This window comes from Orcinus orca, chromosome 5 (genome assembly GCF_937001465.1).
Source record: "Orcinus orca chromosome 5, mOrcOrc1.1, whole genome shotgun sequence".
In the NCBI taxonomy this organism is placed as follows: Eukaryota; Metazoa; Chordata; class Mammalia; order Artiodactyla; family Delphinidae; genus Orcinus; species Orcinus orca.
Genome location: NC_064563.1, coordinates 138,048,064 through 138,065,397, shown reverse-complemented (window position 1 = coordinate 138,065,397; position 17,334 = coordinate 138,048,064). Strand labels below are relative to the sequence as shown.

General features: G+C 42.7%; 1 protein-coding gene across 1 annotated transcript in view; it reads right to left on the bottom strand.

Annotated features, from left to right (window-relative positions):
• ITSN1 (intersectin 1) overlaps positions 1–17,334 on the bottom strand; it is a 239,470-nt gene that overhangs the window by 10,477 nt on the left and 211,659 nt on the right. The window contains exons 33-38 of the mRNA XM_033418238.2: positions 9,999–10,166; positions 5,625–5,837; positions 4,478–4,599; positions 3,335–3,417; positions 2,971–3,054; positions 1,978–2,151 (exon numbers count right to left, since the gene is read on the bottom strand). Of these exons, the coding sequence (XP_033274129.1) occupies positions 1,978–2,151; positions 2,971–3,054; positions 3,335–3,417; positions 4,478–4,599; positions 5,625–5,837; positions 9,999–10,166 (844 nt within the window). The remainder of the gene's footprint in view (positions 1–1,977; positions 2,152–2,970; positions 3,055–3,334; positions 3,418–4,477; positions 4,600–5,624; positions 5,838–9,998; positions 10,167–17,334) is intronic.

Here is a 17,334-nt window from a genome sequence, read left to right as displayed (position 1 = left end):
CAGATTCTTAACCACTGCACCACCAGGGAAGCCCAGCATAATTTTTAAATGAATTGAAAACAAAAAGGTACCAGGATGGGGATGAAGGAGAGCCCAGAAGGAGCTCAAAACACAGACTTTCCTCACACTTGAGGACCCCCAAAGGGCTATGAGCTTCCTGGGAGGCAATGCAGAACCAGATGTCCTATCAGCTGCACAATTTGCAACTTACATGAAATTTAAAGAAATTGCCCAGAAGAAAGTCAGCTATTTCTGGGACAAAAATTGGACAGTAGTTTCTCCCAGGGGTTGACCCAGGAACATGCTTCGCGATATTACACTCCTTTTCGAAAAGTCAAGGATGGTGAACAAGGGCTGGTCCTTATAATGCACCACTGTAAGTGCCAGAGAGCAAACTCGAGGGGGTGGGGAGGAGGTGACAGCATGGGAGCTGCGTGCTTCCAGCCATGCTCCCAGGACTATCTCAACACCACTTTTTATCAAATATTGAGTCAGTATGAGAATGGACGTGAGCGTGTTTGAAACAATTTTTGACGCTGTGCAAATGCACAAGGGTGTTAAACGGGCCTCCAGACCATTAACTCCTTCATTTTTTCATTCAACGATTAGTTTTTGGAATATACTATGATCCAGGAACACTTGTACAGGAAACAGCTTTTCTTTCAACGGTTAAAACCTGGGAATTTTTTCTGGTGGAAGATACCGGTTTATTTTTCCCCTTGTGCATTTCATGGAAATGATCTTTGAAGTAAGAACAATACTAGGATTTGCAATTTAAACTCTAGTGGAGCTGCCATTGTGTTGTGGTATTTCACTACTAAAATAAATCCAACCTCAAGCCTTTATTTATCAGAATAAACACTGCCAATGAGGGACTTCCCTGGTAGCTCAGTGGTTGAGAATCCACCTGCCAATGCAGGGGACACGGGTTCAATCCCTGCTCCGGGAAGGTCCCACCTGCCGCGGAGCAACTAAGCCCGTGTACAACAAGTATTGAGCCTGCGCTCTAGAGCCCGTAAGCCACAACTAGCGAGCACGCTCGCTGCAACTAGAGAAAGCATGTGCGCAGCATGGAAGACCCAACGCAGCCAAAAATAAATAAATAAAATAAATTTAAAACCAAATTGCCATTGAAACACAGTGCTTCAGAGCCCAGACTTATGAGTCAGATCGGTCTGGTCGTGTTCTAACATCTAGCCAGCTATGTGACCATCTCTGGGCAACAATTAATAGTAACTAACTCACAATGAGATAATTCATATAAAAGTACGAAAAGACAAAAGCCACGTGGAGCAATTTAAGCCTTGCACAGATCATGCCTGCACTGGACCCTCACTCCTAGCACTTAATTTTACTCCTTTGAATATAATTAGGTTGAGACCGCAATCTTTAAACTTACTCTCTTATTTTTGTTGCGTTGAGGAAGGGAGAGAGAAGTTTCTCAGAATCATTGCCAGTCCCATTTTTTTTTCCAGGCTCAAGCAGAAACAGAAAGTTGGTTGAAGGGATGATGCATCCAACATGATCCCATCCCTTTAATTAACCAGAAATGTCACCCAAAGGGCACTGATTGATTCTGCCACGTTTTTTGTGGGCTAATGTTCTTCTTGCTCTACTGGCTAATTTTATGAATTTTCACCATAGCTTTTAGCCAAGGACTAAAGAATTGGGTGGAGGCTTTGTGGTATAGCTCTCTCTGCATTTACTTGCTTTGGGGAAACACGGGACCATGGTCTTTGTCTAGGGCAGCTGGACCACTCTAGACCAAGCATGCTTTGTCCACCTTCTCTGATACAACCTGGCATCAGTGAAGGCCTCTTTCCAAGGGATGCTGAGTCTTGTCTAATGCCAGCCTCATCTCTCTGGCAGGAAGCCCAAGAAATTCTGGGCACCAAGTTCCCAGGTAGAAAATATTTATCCATGAAAGCCAAGTGACAGCGAAAGGGGAAGGGTACCTCGGGGCTGCTTTTTACTCACCGTCTGGAGAGAACTGGTCCCTCTCGAACACGGTGATGCAGAGGACCTCCTGCTCCAGGTCTTTGATGAAGAACTGGCAGTTGGAATTCCACTTGGGATTCAGAGTGTCCTGGATTGTCTTGGTGATGTGACACTGGGAGCCCATGGTCACCTCGCAGTACGGGTTACTCTTTCCTAGAGGGAACAGAGTCTGCTTGACTCCCGCCTGCTGCACAGCTCTTCTGGGTGAGCGTGGCGGGGTCACAGTCATGTGGCAGCTGTTCCCGCTACACCCCTCATTTTGATCTCACTCCAATGCCACACTTAATAAGCTGCATAAAATGGAGAATCCAGGCGGAAACTCACACAATCCAGCATCACACTTAAAGTATACTACTTAAATATTCATAATACTTAAATAATTACATTAGTGGGCTTCAAAACTAAGCCTTTCCTGTCTCCTCACTTTAGCCCTAGATTGTGTCAAAACCACAGTCATCCCTCAGTATCCACGGGGACTGGTTCCAGAACCCTCCACAAATACCCAAATGCTCGGATACTCAAGTCCCTTAGATAAAATGGTATAGTCTTTGCTACCCACATCCTCCCATATACTTTAAATCACCTCTAGATTACATGTAATAACCTAATACAATGTAACTGCTATGTAAAGCGTTGCCAGTGTGTGGCAAATTCAAGTTTTGCTTTTTGGAAATTTTTCAAATTTTCTTCGAATATTTTCGATCAGCAGTTGGTTGAATCCACAGGTGCAGAACCTGCAGATACAGAGGGGTTGACTGTATTGTGAAAGGGCAGCCACTCAGATCTTTCTCGAAAGCAAAACAGTGGAAAAGAATTAAAAAAAAATTTTTTTTAACAAGTGCTACAAAAACCAAGTCTGGAAGGAAATTGAGGATTATGGAAACAGCACATTTGTTTTAAAGCCAGGTGGAGGGGATGCAGAAAAGGCTTCCACCACTAATATGTGATAGAGGGGGCCTCTTGGGTCCTTACCGTGTGACCGACAGGGTTTCAGTTCAATGCCCTCAACCACGTTCACCATCAACCTTCCAATGCCTGTGGCCCTTTGGGAACGGACTATGACGGCAAGAGAAACAACACAGAATGCTCCCGTTTAGGATTTGCTGCCTTTCTGGTTTGCCTCATGATCTGTCTTATGCTCCCCTGCAAGAACAATTCCCCACCCCTACTCCACCTTGAATTCTCGCTTCCTTGATCCTGGAATCTGCCCTCTACCCCTCACCCTGCATCCCGCTCTCCCTCTTCCGCCTGCCTGCCCCCTCAGGCTCTCCCCTACCCCCGGGCCCATCTTCCAGCTCTAAGGGTTCTAGGCACAACCAAATGGCTCTGTATTTACCCAGGTACGCCTTCTCCCGCTTCTTCTTCTCCGTCTCTATGTAGAGTTCAGAAGCAGCTTTGATTTTCTGCACCCAGGCGGTCCTTGGAAAGGGAGAGACAGAACGGTGCCAAACAGAACTCAGGCTTCAGGTCTGTACAAATTCAGTTTCTAGGACTCTGCCTTGCTCGTTTGATTTTTACAACAAAGGCTCAGCAAAGAAAGTCTGGTTTTATGTCACATGGTGCTAATCATGATTTCTACCATGCACAACGAAGGCACGAGTGTCATTTTTACTGATGTACTCAAGACCTGAGTTTGCGGCCCCATGGAAGAAAATCTATGATGATAAATGCTGCCCTGGAGGAGATGTTGGCAACAACACCTCTTCCTTCCTTCTTGAAAAGCATCACATATTTGCCTAATCCAATAAGGCCAGAAGGATTTCTCTTACTAAACCATCCAAGGAAAGAAACCACTTCCCAGATAAGGAACCACTTTCTGTGAAAGAGCACACACACGCTGGGGAAAGCATCTTGGCTTTCCCCAACATCTTGGCGTGATGTTTTCGCCTTCCTTTTCCTGAGAAGCATATGCATGACGACTTTAGCCAATTTCCTGCTTTTTGGCACAAATGCTCTTGGAATGCTGTAGGTCGTATGTCAAGTTCACCCTTCAGAAAATAATCTGTTTCATTTGGCTCCGGGGCAGAACCTTGAAGAAGAGATTAAAGCAAAAATGCCCACAGTTCTAGGATCCAGAACGTCTGTCCAGGGGAGCCAGCTGAGGAGGGGGTCAGGATTAGGTGGTCCTATCCATCCCCAAATCACTTTCCTACTGGTTTCTGCCACCTGGGAAACCTTGGGAAATGAGATGCTCCATTTATCTCAAACTCTGAAAATTGCTTTTTAAAAAATTCTCAAGCAAAATTCATTTCAATGTCTTTTACTTTGCAAAATTCATGCCATGGGTCAAACTTCCGAGAGGCTCTAGAAAAACGTATTAAGACCGCTCCACCCTCATGCCCCCACCCCACCTCCAGCCAGAGGGGGTGGCATTGCAACTGAAGGAACGTTGGGACCTGCTGATTAATTAAATGTCCCACATCTGTCCTACACCTGGTGGGACCTGGGCGCCCAGTGCCAGTGAGGAGGCAGGTCTTACCTTTCGTTTATGCTTTCTGCTCGGAGGGTGTAGACTCGGTCAATGTGGGAAATGTGGAAGATGGGTTCATCCCCGGAAGGGTCAGTGGGCAATTTTACTAGAACCTCATTTAGGAAAATAGGCTGAAAAATAATGCACAGCCATTACAAAACCAGACTGGGGGCCGTGTATTGCAATAAACTATGAGTACGTGTGTGTGCTTACGTGCACATGTTCTAATAAACTAGACTGAGGGTGAAGGGTGTGTGTGTGTGTGTGTGTGTGTGTGTGTGTGTGTGTGTGTGTGTCTGCGGCGGGGGTGGGAGGATGTTTCAGTAAACTATACCAGAATAATGATTTTGTGTTCATATTAACTTTCAGATACTGCAAATTATAAATATGGATTTCCTCCCTCCGTTTTGCAGGTATTTTTAAAGTCCTCCAGAATAAGAACGGATGGGTCTGTTTTTCTCATAGTATATCCTAATCAGCAGTTTCCATCAACTCTACCTCCAAGCAATTCTCTCCAAGTTGTTCATACAAAGCTGCTAGTGGCAATCTACATAAGTACATTGTGCTTTTCCCCAAAATAAAGCTAACTGCTGCTTCAGAGAAAATTCTTCTGTGAAAATACCCACACAGAGACAAGTTTAGAAAAACAATATCCCATGACACACAGACACACAAACACAGCCATGCACGTAGAAGCAGACCAAATAAACAGCTTAGGAAAATTGTCTACACGTTGACTATTTAGACTGGCTTTTGCTGGAAAAAGGTGAGGGGCACAGATGTTCCAAACAATCTGGAGAAGTTTGGAGGGAGATCTGGGAATGTTCGGGAAGAGGGTGCTTGAGTTCTAGTCTCGAACTTTCCCACACCTGCCACACTAGACCGGGAACCCCACCAGGGCAAGGCATACCTTCAACACATCTGGGGGACCCACAGTAGCCACTTGACAGCTAATAGATGTTTTGTCAATGGATTTGAGCGTCGTTCTTTTTCTGATACTGCTGGACTCGTGATGCTGTGGTCACCCTAAATCCTGTCTCAGCCCCTGCACTTCCTGTATGCCACAGCCCCCAAACCCTGCTGAAATGCTCCTTTTGGAAACTTCCTCCTCCCCCCAAACATCAACCCTGATAGTGCACTCTAGAATCAAACTTACGGTTTTGTACATTTTATACTGCAGGTTTGATTTGGGGCTGAAGACTTTGTCGGTGCCCGAAGAGCCCAGGGGCTTTATGATTTGGGTCAGCAGGAGGAAGTCGTTGAAGAGGAAGCCATACAGCTCCTTGTTGCTCTTGGCCTTGTAGAGTTTCCCACTGTGAAGAAACTTGCGTGGCCCCAAGCAATTGGTCACTGAATTGAACACAAGTTGCTGAGAAAGGAAAACAAAACCCAAACAAGACACGATGAAGTGAGGTCATTTTTTTGTTTGTTTTGTTTTGTTTTGTTTTTCTGCATCTGAAAGCATGGGTTCCATCAGAATCTGAGGCCTGTAACTTAGGCTCAAATCAAGGACTGCTTTGAAAACTTCAGGCAGGGACTTTTGGAGCCCAGAAGTCAAAGTCATGGTTCTGGAGGGTCCACGTGTCAAGATGAACTCTGGCTATAATTCCAAATGCTTTTCCTTGAGGTCTGCTCAGTGTCTCAGGGCGACTGGTGCTTTTCTCCCTTGTGTTTATTGGGGAAACTGGGCAGCAGGAAGAAAACACTCAGCCCTCTCCCTCCTTGATGGGTATGTGCTGTGTGCAGGCTAGTCCGCCGGAGGTGGCGTGAACCAGCTCCAATGATGGCCCTGCACAGGCTCAGACAGTCCTACGCGGTTCTGGAAAGCAGCAGCGACTCTCTCTGTACAGTTCTACAGGACAAATGCTACTTTCCCAGGCGCAGCTTGAGTCCAGGCCCCTACCACATGGGTGGACTACAAAACTCAGTGGTGCTGACAGATGCCTCGAAGCCAAGCAGAACAGACACTGTCGGTGCCCATTAAATCTCACCCAATTCAATGGTCCTGAAAATGTGAAGGGGACAGGCAGCTCTCTTCCTTCCACTCCCCAAAACTTGGAGACAGATCTAAGTGTGGAAACGCAGCTCTGTCATCCCCCTGGGCTCTATCATCTCATGCTCTATCATCCCCCCCCACCCCCGGGCTCTATCATCTACTGTGAGCAGGTTCTAAAGGGGCAGGGGGAGACTGTAGAAGATATGACCCCACTAAGGCCACCCTTTTGGATAGCAGGGGAGAGACTGAGGGAGGGGAAGGCCACAGCTGTGCCCAGGAAGTGATACGATCCAGGCAGGAGTCAGAACTTCGGGTCTCCACCTGCCCATACTTGGGTCCCGGGGGTATCCTCCATCCAGCAGCCTTCAAGGCTGAGGCTCTCTCCAGAGCTATGAACCCTACAGACCTCCCTGAGAAGAGTATTAATGAAAAGGTGACAGTTCACAACACACATTCCCCAAGAGATGCTGCTGGCCACCGGTCTGCCTCCAGTGTGGGAGAAAGAATCAGTGGGGCCTCTATGACCAGAGACCTATAGGCAGCAAGGAAGAGTGACCAGTTCACTCTGTTCTCAGGTACAAGGAGGGACGAGGGCCTCTAACCTCCCACTGAGGTTCTGAGGGAGCCCCAAAGACTGAAGGTGACACCACAAAGAGAGCCTTCAAAGGATGTCAATCTAGCCCTTTTTACTCACCAAGAGAGAGTTCAAGCCACTTGGGGGCAATGAATCTGGCAATTCACTTGGATGACATAGAGTTGATGTGGTTTATTCACACTCAAAGGTTAGAGCCTCCAACTGGCCAGGCTAACACTGAACATATGTGAATTGGGAACAGACTTGATAGCTCTTGATCTTAAGACAAGAATGCCAAAGACGGCATTTATTTGAAACTTAATCACCGGTGTGTGTCCAGATCTGGGCCAGGAAACAGAAGCCAACACGCCCCCTCCCCACGATTGTGAACCCTGACTGTACAGACAAAACAGACCATACAGAAAGCTAGTGTACAACAGCCAGGAAGGATCGATCACTAAAGAAGGACAACAGTCTATTTCAAAGAGGGTATATACATCCCAAAAAAGCAAATGACAAGAGTTTATTTTATTCTTAATGTTTTGAGGGGTTTTTTATTGCTGTGCCATGTGGCATGCAGGATCTTAGTCCTCTGAGCCCATGCCCCTGCAGTGGAAGTGTGGAGTCCTAACCACTGGACCACCAGGGAATTCCCTATTCTTAATGTTCTAAGATGAAGACACAGGCCTCACTGAGTCCCGTGACTGCAGCCCTGAGACTCAGGGAAGGACCCCTTTAAAAGTGCACAGTGAGGGGAATTCCCCAGCAGTCCATTGGTTAGGACTCTGTACTTTCACTGCTGGGGCTGGGTTCGATCCCTGGTCAGGGAACTAAGATCTTGCAAGCCACGCGGTGTGGCAAAAAGAAAGGAAGGAAGGAAGGAAGGAAGGAAGGAAGGAAGGAAGGAAGGAAGGAAGGGAGGAAGGAAGGAAGGGAGGAAGGGAGGAAGGAAGAAAAAAGATAGGGAACATTGAAAAAAAAAAAGAAAAAGTGCACAGTTGCACTTCAGCCTGGCAGATTCAGGAGCTGTTCATGTCCAGTGTCTTCAGGATCAAGTTAATGCTCCTTGGAATGATACACAGCCCTTCCTTGCCCTGGTTTCAACTTGCCTTAAAGCTTATCACCTGTCACCCTACATTGCTCACCGAAGTCCTGCACAGGCTGTGCCCTCCACTGAAATGCCCTCCCCCTGGATTCTTTCCTGGAGAGGTATCTTCATCCTTCAACACCCAGCCAAGTGTCACCTTCTCCAACATGTCCCTGAATCCCTCCATGACGGTTCCTTCCTCCATGAGTGTCCAACAGCACTTGGCACCTAGATCTGCCTCATGATGTCTCACACTGTGTGGTAAATATTGGTTTGATCCCTCTACTTGGTCCAGGACTGTAGGCTTCTTGAGATGGCGTAGGTCACATCTTATTGATTTCCATGTCCTCAGTGTTTAGTACTGAGCAAGGCACATGGGCAGTAAATGTTTATTGAATGAATGAATGAATAAGTAAGCCAGCCAACCAGTGAATGCCCCTGGATTGCTTATCAACACAGTTCCAAAATGGGAACCCACATCCATCACCTTGGTTTCCACATGGCTGCTTCCATAACTTTGGTTATCCCACACCTTCACGGAAGGGGGACAGGAGGCAGGGCAGAGAGGAAGCAGTGGTGTAACTTCCTCAGGTAGTGAATGCCTTTGAAGCTTGTAAGAAGGAAGGAGCCACAGGAAGAGTGGGTGAGGGAGACAGTCTGCCTGGGCATTTTGGTAAACCCTAGTCAATGGTGTGTGTGCATGAATGTGTGTATGTATGTGTGTATCTGTGTGTGTGTACAGAGGCAAAGAGAAAGAGAGTGAGAACAGGCAGAAAGAATGAATGAGACTAAAGTAAAGATAAGGGACAAGAAGAGAATCAAATACTACAGGAGAGACTCTGTTTCTGGTAGTATGGTGGACTAGAGACTCTGACTCACCCAGTGAAAAATTTCAAAACCGAATAAAATATAGAACTGTAGTTTTTAAATGCAAGTGAGGTGGTAAAAATTAAAAATGAAAATAAGAAATTTGCAGAGGCCAAAAACAGCATGAAAATGTGAACCCTGGAAGATAAACAAGTCCCTAAGCTGGCTTTAGCCCTGAGAGTCTTTCTTAAATCTGGTGACCTTAAGCTTCCATTTTAAAGGCTATGGAGGGTGCAAGAGACAGGAGATATATCCAGGGCCCACATGAGATAACAGGAGATCCCAAAACGCTGGACTCCAAAGGAAGAATGACAAGTAAACTCAGCACAGAAGGGATGACCAAGAAAACTTGCTTGTTTTTGAACTTGGTGTAAGTAGAGGAAAAAAAAAATGTCCCTGAGAATGTGTAACCACGATGCAGTTCTCATTTAAGTTTACAACCACAATTCACACACTAGTGTGATCTGAAAACCCCTCTATATCTAATTTAGGGTGATCCTGGTAGCTAGCAACCCTTGCAGGAGGAATACAACTTCAGACCTCAAAGATCCCACAGATAAAGTTCCAAGGAATGTTGAGCTCACAATCAAAAATCAAAGTACATACAGAGAAACAGACATGTGTGGTGAGAGCTAGCAGAAGCAACAGACAAAACAGTGAAACTCATAACCTGAGTTAATGGAATGATCAGATCTGAAATATACAAGAATATATTTTAAATGTGTTAGGAAACAAATGAGAAGCATGGTCATTTGTGAAAGGACCAAGACAAGAAAGAAACCAGCAGATTAGAGAAAATAACTAGAATGCTGGAAAGGGTAAAAGAAAATAATTGAAATTTTAAAAAATCAGTAGATGGATTAAACAGTAGATTAGAAGCAGCTGGAGAGAGAATTAGCAAACTGGAGGCCAACGGGGAGGAAAATGCATGTTCTTTTCTCATCCTCCTTCAGGCCAGCTGCCAAGGCTCAGTGGGGGAGACCCAGGTCACACCCTAAGGCGCTACCTCAGATAGGCCTTCACACTGCACATGGGCCTGGATCCACTCCAGCCGGTCCGAGTTCTCCTTCTCCCGCACCCCTTCGTTCACCTGGGAGCAAAGCTCCTCTGCCTTCTCCAGGGCGTGTTTCAAGTGGCTGTGGTCTGGGTGGTTTTCAGGAGTGTTTTCCAGGATCTACATTGGAGAACAGAAGACATCATCCTTAGGCAGTGTGGGTGAGCCTGCGGTTCACTGTCCTGGAGGGCCAGACCCAACAGAGGCAGGGCATAGCACAGACCTTTCCTGAACAGTGCCCACAAGAGCAACTGCAGCTCCAAGCACCCACCTTGGCAATGACATGGAGAGAGATGACCACTCTTTGTTGGCAGGGGACGCTTGAGGGGGCAGGGGCTGCCACATTATCTATACTTGGGGTTTGAGGAGGGCCGTGGCTACAGCAAGGGCAATATCGCACCACATGTGGCTTTCTCCCTGGAGAATGGCTCTTTCCTGGGTCCATGCACAGCTGCAGGCATCTATGGACCCATGGACCTACATGCTAATGGGTGCATCTGAGCAAAGGCATTTTTCTGGATAAATTATTCCAAGCCAGTGGTTAAAAGTGCCAGTTCTAGAGCAAGACCTCCTGGTTTAAAATCCCTGCCCTGCCACTGACCAGCCATGATATGGGTCAGTCACATAAATATTCTGAGCCTCATTTTCCTAATATGAAAAATGGGGAAACTAATAGCACCTCCTTCATAAGGTTGTTTGGAGGATTAAATGGCTTGATACAAGTAAAGCACTTTGCAAAGTACCTGGCCCTTTGAAGGTGCTCAGTAAGTGACAGCAGTTACCATCAGATTCTCAAAGGACTTTGAGGACATTGAGAACAGTCATCCTGAGGAAAGACACTAAGAATGAAGAAAGATCCTAACCCATCTTTGCAATGTACTAGGATTGTGTTGAGGGTGTACTTGCCCAGGCCGTGTCCATATACAAATAAGTCAAGTGGGTTTTACCCTGAATAATATCTCATCCCTAGGGTATACTTTGGTTTAAAGTCCTAAGGAGGCACCCAATTTGAGGAAAACACCCAATCTGGGTCCTGTGTGTCCACCAATCATCTCCAAACAACAACCCCAGCCCCGGGTGGATCTTGGGTGTACGTAGAGTCCCTCTGAAAAGTCCTGATGCCTCAACTCTGACCATATCAGAATCCCCAGGGGTGGGACTCAAGCATCGGAATTTTCTAGAGCTCCTGTGTGATTCTAACATACAGCCAAGACTGAGGACAACTGCTCTCGACAGGAAGCCCACATAGCTGAATTGTGTGAATTCTTTTTTTGTTTGTTTTTTGTTTTTCAAAATGAAAATAGGTTTATGTTTTTTCTCATTGTAAAATTATGATTGTATAAAATTTAGAAAATTTAGAAAGTTATAAGAAAACCTAAAAACCACCCATAATTGCACCATCTGGAAATAACCTCTGCCTATCTATTCATTAATACACTCTGCATAGATATAAATACATATAGTTTAAAAAAAATAAACATTGGATCATGTTACCATACTACACTGTACCATTTTGTACTTGCTTCTTTCCACTTCATGTCAGTTATAGCACAGCATTTAGTGTCCACTTTATATGGGCCTAGATCATCATTTTATTATTTTTTAATTGAAGTATATAGAGCATCATTTTTAAAGATTCTATAATATGTCATTGTAAGGATGAACCACAATGCATTTAAACAGCTTCCTTCCCATAAAACTTCATGTTTCCAATTTTTCAATATTTCTCTGATTATTTCTTTAGAATAAATTCCGAGATGGTAGTGCTGAGCCAAAGAGAGCGTGGAGTTTGATGTATACATCACCCTCCAAAAGGCTGAAACAGTCTACCTTCCACAAGCAAACTTGCCAACACTGAGGACTCACAATATTTTCAATATATGCCTACCTGGCAAGCCAAAAGCAGGTATTTTCTTGTTTGCTTATGCATTTCTTTTATTACCAGAGAATTTGAATTTTGTGTACACTTAGTACATAAGTACACTAAATGATAAAGTTAACATTTATATACGGCTTAGTAGGAGCCAGACATACATATATTCACTCAGTTGATTTCTCACAACCCTATGCAGTAGGTACTATTAGCATATCTATTTTACATATAAGGGAACTGAGGCCCAGAGAAGTTAAGTAACTTGCCCAAGGGCACACAGGAGTGGTACCAAGATTCAAATACAAGCAGCCTGGTGCCTGACATCATTTTCTGTAATTATTTTTTTTAACATCTTTATTGAGGTATAATTGCTTTACAATGTTGTGTTAGCTTCTGCTGTATAACAAAGTGAAGCAGCTATACATATACATATATCCCCAAATCTCCTCTCTCTTGCATCTCCCTCTCACCCTTCCTATCCCACCTTCTAGGTGGACACAAAACACCGAGCTGATACCCCTGTGCTATGCTGCTGCTTCCCATTTTTTACATTTGGCTATCTATTTTACATTTGGTAGTGTATATATGTCCATGCCACTCTCTCACTTCGTCCCAGCTTACCCTTCCAACTCCCTGCGTCCTCAGGTCCATTCTCAACATCTGTGTATCAATTTACATTCCCACCAACAGTGTAAGAGGGTTCCCTTTTCTCCATGCCCTCTCCAGCATTTATTTTTTGTAGATTTTTTGATGATAGCCATTCTGACCGGTGTGAGGTGATACCACATTGTAGTTTTGATTTGCATTTCTCTAATGATTAGTGATGTTGAGCAGCTTTCCATGTGCTTCTTGCCCATGTGTATGTCTTCTTTGGAGAAATGTCTATTTAGGTCTTCTGCCCATTTTTGGATTTGGTTGACTGTTTTTTAATATTGAGCTGCATTAGTTATTTATATATTTTGGACATTAATCCTTTGTCCGTTGATTCATTTGCAAATAACTTCTCCCATTCTGAGGGTTGTCTTTTCGTCTTACTTATGGTTTCCTTTGCTGTGCAAAAGCTTTGAAGTTTCATTAGGTCCCATTTGTTTATTTTTGTCTTTATTTCCATTACTCTAGGAGGTGGATCAAAAAAAGATATTACTGTGATTTATGTCAAAGAGTGTTCTTCCTATGTTTTCCTCTAAGAGTTTTATAGTGTCTGGTCTTACATTTAGGTCTTTAATCCATTTTGAGTTTATTTTTGTGTATGGTGTTAGGGCGTGTTCTGAATTCATTCTTTTACATGTAGCTGTCCATTTTCCCAGCACCACTTACTGAAGAGACTGTCTTTTCTCCATTGTATATCCTTGCCTCCTTTGTCATAGATTAGCTGACCATAGGTGCATGGGTTTATCTCTGGGCTTTCTATCTTGTTCCATTGATCTATATTTCTGTTTTTATGCCAGTACCCTATTGTGTTGATTACTGTAGCTTTGTAGTATAGTCTAAAGTCATGGAGTCTGATTCCTCCAGCTCCACTTTTTTCCCTCAAGGCTGCTTTGGCTATTTGGGGTCTGTTGTGTCTCCATACAAATTTTAAGGTTTTTTGTTCTAGTTCTGTAAAAAATGCCAATGGTAATTTGATAGGAATTGCATTGAATCTGTAGATTTCTTTGGGTAGTATAGTCATTTTCACAATGTTGATTCTTCCAATCCAAGAACATGGTATATCTCTCCATCTGTTGGTATCATCTTTAATTTCTTTCATCAGTGTCTTACAGTTTTCTTCATACAGGTATTTGTCTCCCTAGGTAGGTTTATTCCTAGGTATTTTATTCTTTTTGTTGCAATGGTAAATGAGAGTGTTTCCTTAATTTCTATTTCAGAGTTTTCATCATTAGTGTATAGGAATGCAAGAGATTTCTGTGCATTAATTTTGTATCCTGCTACTTTACCAAATTCATTGATTAGCTCTAGTTATTTTCTGATAGCTTCTTTAGGATTCTGTATGTATAGTATCATGTCATCTGCAAACAGTGACAGTTATATTTTTTCTTTTCCAATTTGGATTCCTTTTATTTCTTTTTTTTTTCTCTGATTGCTGTGGCTAAAACTTCCAAAACTATGTTGAATAAAAGTGGTGAGAGTGGGCAACCTTGTCTTGTTCCTGATCTTACTGGAAATGGTTTCAGTTTTTCACTACTGAGAACAATGTTGGCTGTGGGTTTGTCATATATGGCCTTTATTATGTTGAGATAAGTTCCCTCTATGCCTACTTCCTGGAGGGTTTTTATCATAAATGGGTGTTGAATTTTGTCAAAAGTTTTTTCTGCATCTATTGAAATGACCATGTGGTTTTTCTCCTTCAGTTTGTTAATATTGTGTATCACATTGATTGATTTGTATATATTGAAGAACCCTTGCATTCCTGGGATAAACCACACTTGATCATGGTGTATGATCCTTTTAATGTGCTGTTGGAATCTGTTTGCTAGTATTTTGTTGAGGATTTTTGCATCTATGTTCATCAGTATTATTGGCCTGTAGTTTTCTTTTTTTGTGACATCTTTGTCTGGTTTTGGTATCAGGGTGATGGTGGCCTCGTAGAATGAGTTTGGGAGTATTTCTCCCTCTGCTATATTTTGGAAGAGTTTGAGAAGGATAGGTGCTAGCTCTTCTCTAAATGTTTGATAGGATTCACCTGTGAAGCCATCTGGTCTGGGCTTTTGTTGGAAGATTTTTAATCACAGTCTCAATTTCAGTGCTTGTGATTGGTCTGTTTATATTTTCTATTTCTTCCTGGTTCAGTCTCGGAAGGTAAAATTTTCTAAGAGTTTTACCATTTCTTCCAGGTTGTCCATTTTATTGGCATATAATTGCTTGTAGTAATCTCTCATGATCCTTTGTATTTCTGCAGGGTCAGTTGTTGCTTCTCCTTTTTCATTTCTAAGTCTATTGATTTGTCTTCTCCCTTTTTTTCTTGATAAGTCTGGCTAATGGTTTATCAATTTTGTTTATCTTCTCAAAGAACTAGCTTTTAGTTTTATTGATCTTTTCTATTGTTCCCTTCATTTCTTTTTCATTTATTTCTGATCTGATTTTTATGATTTCTTTCCTTCTGCTAACTTTGGGGTTTTTTGTTCTTCTTTCTCTAACTGCTTTAGGTGTAAGGTTAGGTTGTTTATTTGAGATTTTTCTTGTTTCTTGAGGTAGGATTGTATTGCTGTAAACTTCCCTCTTAGGACTGCTTTTGCTGCATCCCATAGGTTTTGGGTCGTCATGTTTTCATTGTCATTTGTTTCTAGGTATTTTTTGATTTTTTCTTTAATTTCTTCAGTGATCTCTTGGTTATTTAGTAGTGTATTGTTTCGCCTCCATGTGTTTGTGTTTTTTACGTTTTTTTCCCTGTAATTCATTTCTAATCTCATAGAGCTGTGGTCGGAAAAGATACCTGATACATTTCAATTTTCTTCAATTTACTGAGGCTTGATTTGTGACCCAAGACATGATCTATCCTCGAGAATGTTCCATGAGCACTTGAGCAGAAACTGTATTCTCTTGTTTTTGGATGGAATGTCCTATAAATATCAATTAAGTCCATCTTGTTTGATGAATCATTTAAAGCTTGTGTTTCCTTATTTATTTTCATTTTGGATGATCTGTTCACTGGTGAAGGTGGGATGTTAAAATTCCCTACTATAATTGTGTTACTGTTGATTTCCCGTTTTATGGCTGTTAGCATTTGCCTTATGTATTGAGGTGGTCCTATGTTGGGTGCATAAATATTTACAATTGTTATATTTTCTTCTTGGATTGATCTCTTGATCATTATGTAGTGTCCTTTTTTGTCTCTTGTAATAGTCTTTATTTTAAAGTCTATTTTATCTGATATGAGAATTGCTACCCCAGCTTTCTTTTGATTTCCATTTGCATGGAATATCTTTTTCCATCCCCTCACTTTCTGTCTGTATGTGTCCCTACAGACTTCCATCTGAAGTGGGTGTCTTGTAGACAGCATATATACGGGTCTTGTTTTTGTATCCATTCACCCAGTCTATGTCAGTGGGTCCTTGTAGACAGCACATATACGGGTCTTGTTTTTGTATATATTCACCCAGTCTATGTCTTTTGGTTGGAGCATCTAATCCATTTACATTTAAGGTAGTTATCGATATGTATGTTCCTATTACGATTTTCTTAATTGTTTTGGGTTTGTTATTGTAGGTCTTTTCCTTCTCTTGAAGTTCCTGCTTAGAGAAGTTTAGCATTTGTTGTAAAGCTGGTTTGGTGGTGCTGAATTCTCTTAGTTTTTGCTAGTCTGTAAAGGTTTTAATTTCTCTGTTGAATCTGAATGAGATCCTTGCTGGTAGAGTAATCTTGGTTGTAGGTTTTTCCCTGTCATCACTTTAAATATGTCCTGCCACTCCCTTCTGGCTTGCATAGTTTCTACTGAAAGATCAGCTGTTAACCTTATGGGGATTCCCTTGTTATGTTATTTGTTGCTTTTCCCTTGCTGCTTTTAATATTTTTTCTTTGTATTTAATTTTTGATAGTTTGATTAATATGTGTCTTGGCGTGTTTCTCCTTGGATTTATCCTGTATGGAACTCTCTGTGCTTCCTGGACTTGATTAACTATTTCCTTTCCCATATTAGGGAAGTTTTCAGTTATAAGCTCTTTAAATTTTTTCTCAGTCCCTTTCTTTTTCTCTTCTTCTTCTGGGACCCCTATAATTCGAATGTTGGTGCATTTAATGTTGTCCCAGAGGTCTCTGAGACTGTTCTCAATTCTTTTCATTCTTTCTTCTTTATTCTGCTCTGTGGTAGTTACTTCCACTATTTTATCTTCCAGATCACTTATCCGTTCTTCTGCCTCAGTTATTCTGCTATTGATTCCTTCTACATAAATTTTAATTTCATTGATTGTGTTGTTCATCATTGTTTGTTTGCTCTTTAGTTCTTCTAGGTCTTTGTTAAACGTTTCTTGTATTTTCTCCATTCTATCTTCAAGATTTTGGATCATCTTTACCATCATTACTCTGAATTCTTTTTCAGGTAGACTGCCTATTTCCTCTTCATTTGTTTGGTCTGGTGGGTTTTTACTTTGCTCCTCATCTGCTGTGTGTTTCTCTGCATCCTCATTTTGCTTAACTTATTGTGTTTGGGGTCTCCTTTTCCCAGGCTGCAGGTTCATAGTTCCCATTGTGTTTGGTGTCTGCCCCCAGTGGCTAAGGTTGGTTCAGTGGGTTGTGTAGGCTTCCTGGTGGAGGGGACTGGTGCCTGTGTTCTGGTGGATGAGGCTGGATCTTGTCTTTCTGGTGGGCAGGACCACATCCAGTGGTGTGTTTTGGGGTGTCTGTAGCCTTCTTATGATTTTAGGCAGCCTCTCTGCTAATGGGTGGGGTTGTGTTCCTGTCTTGCTAGTTGTTTGGCAT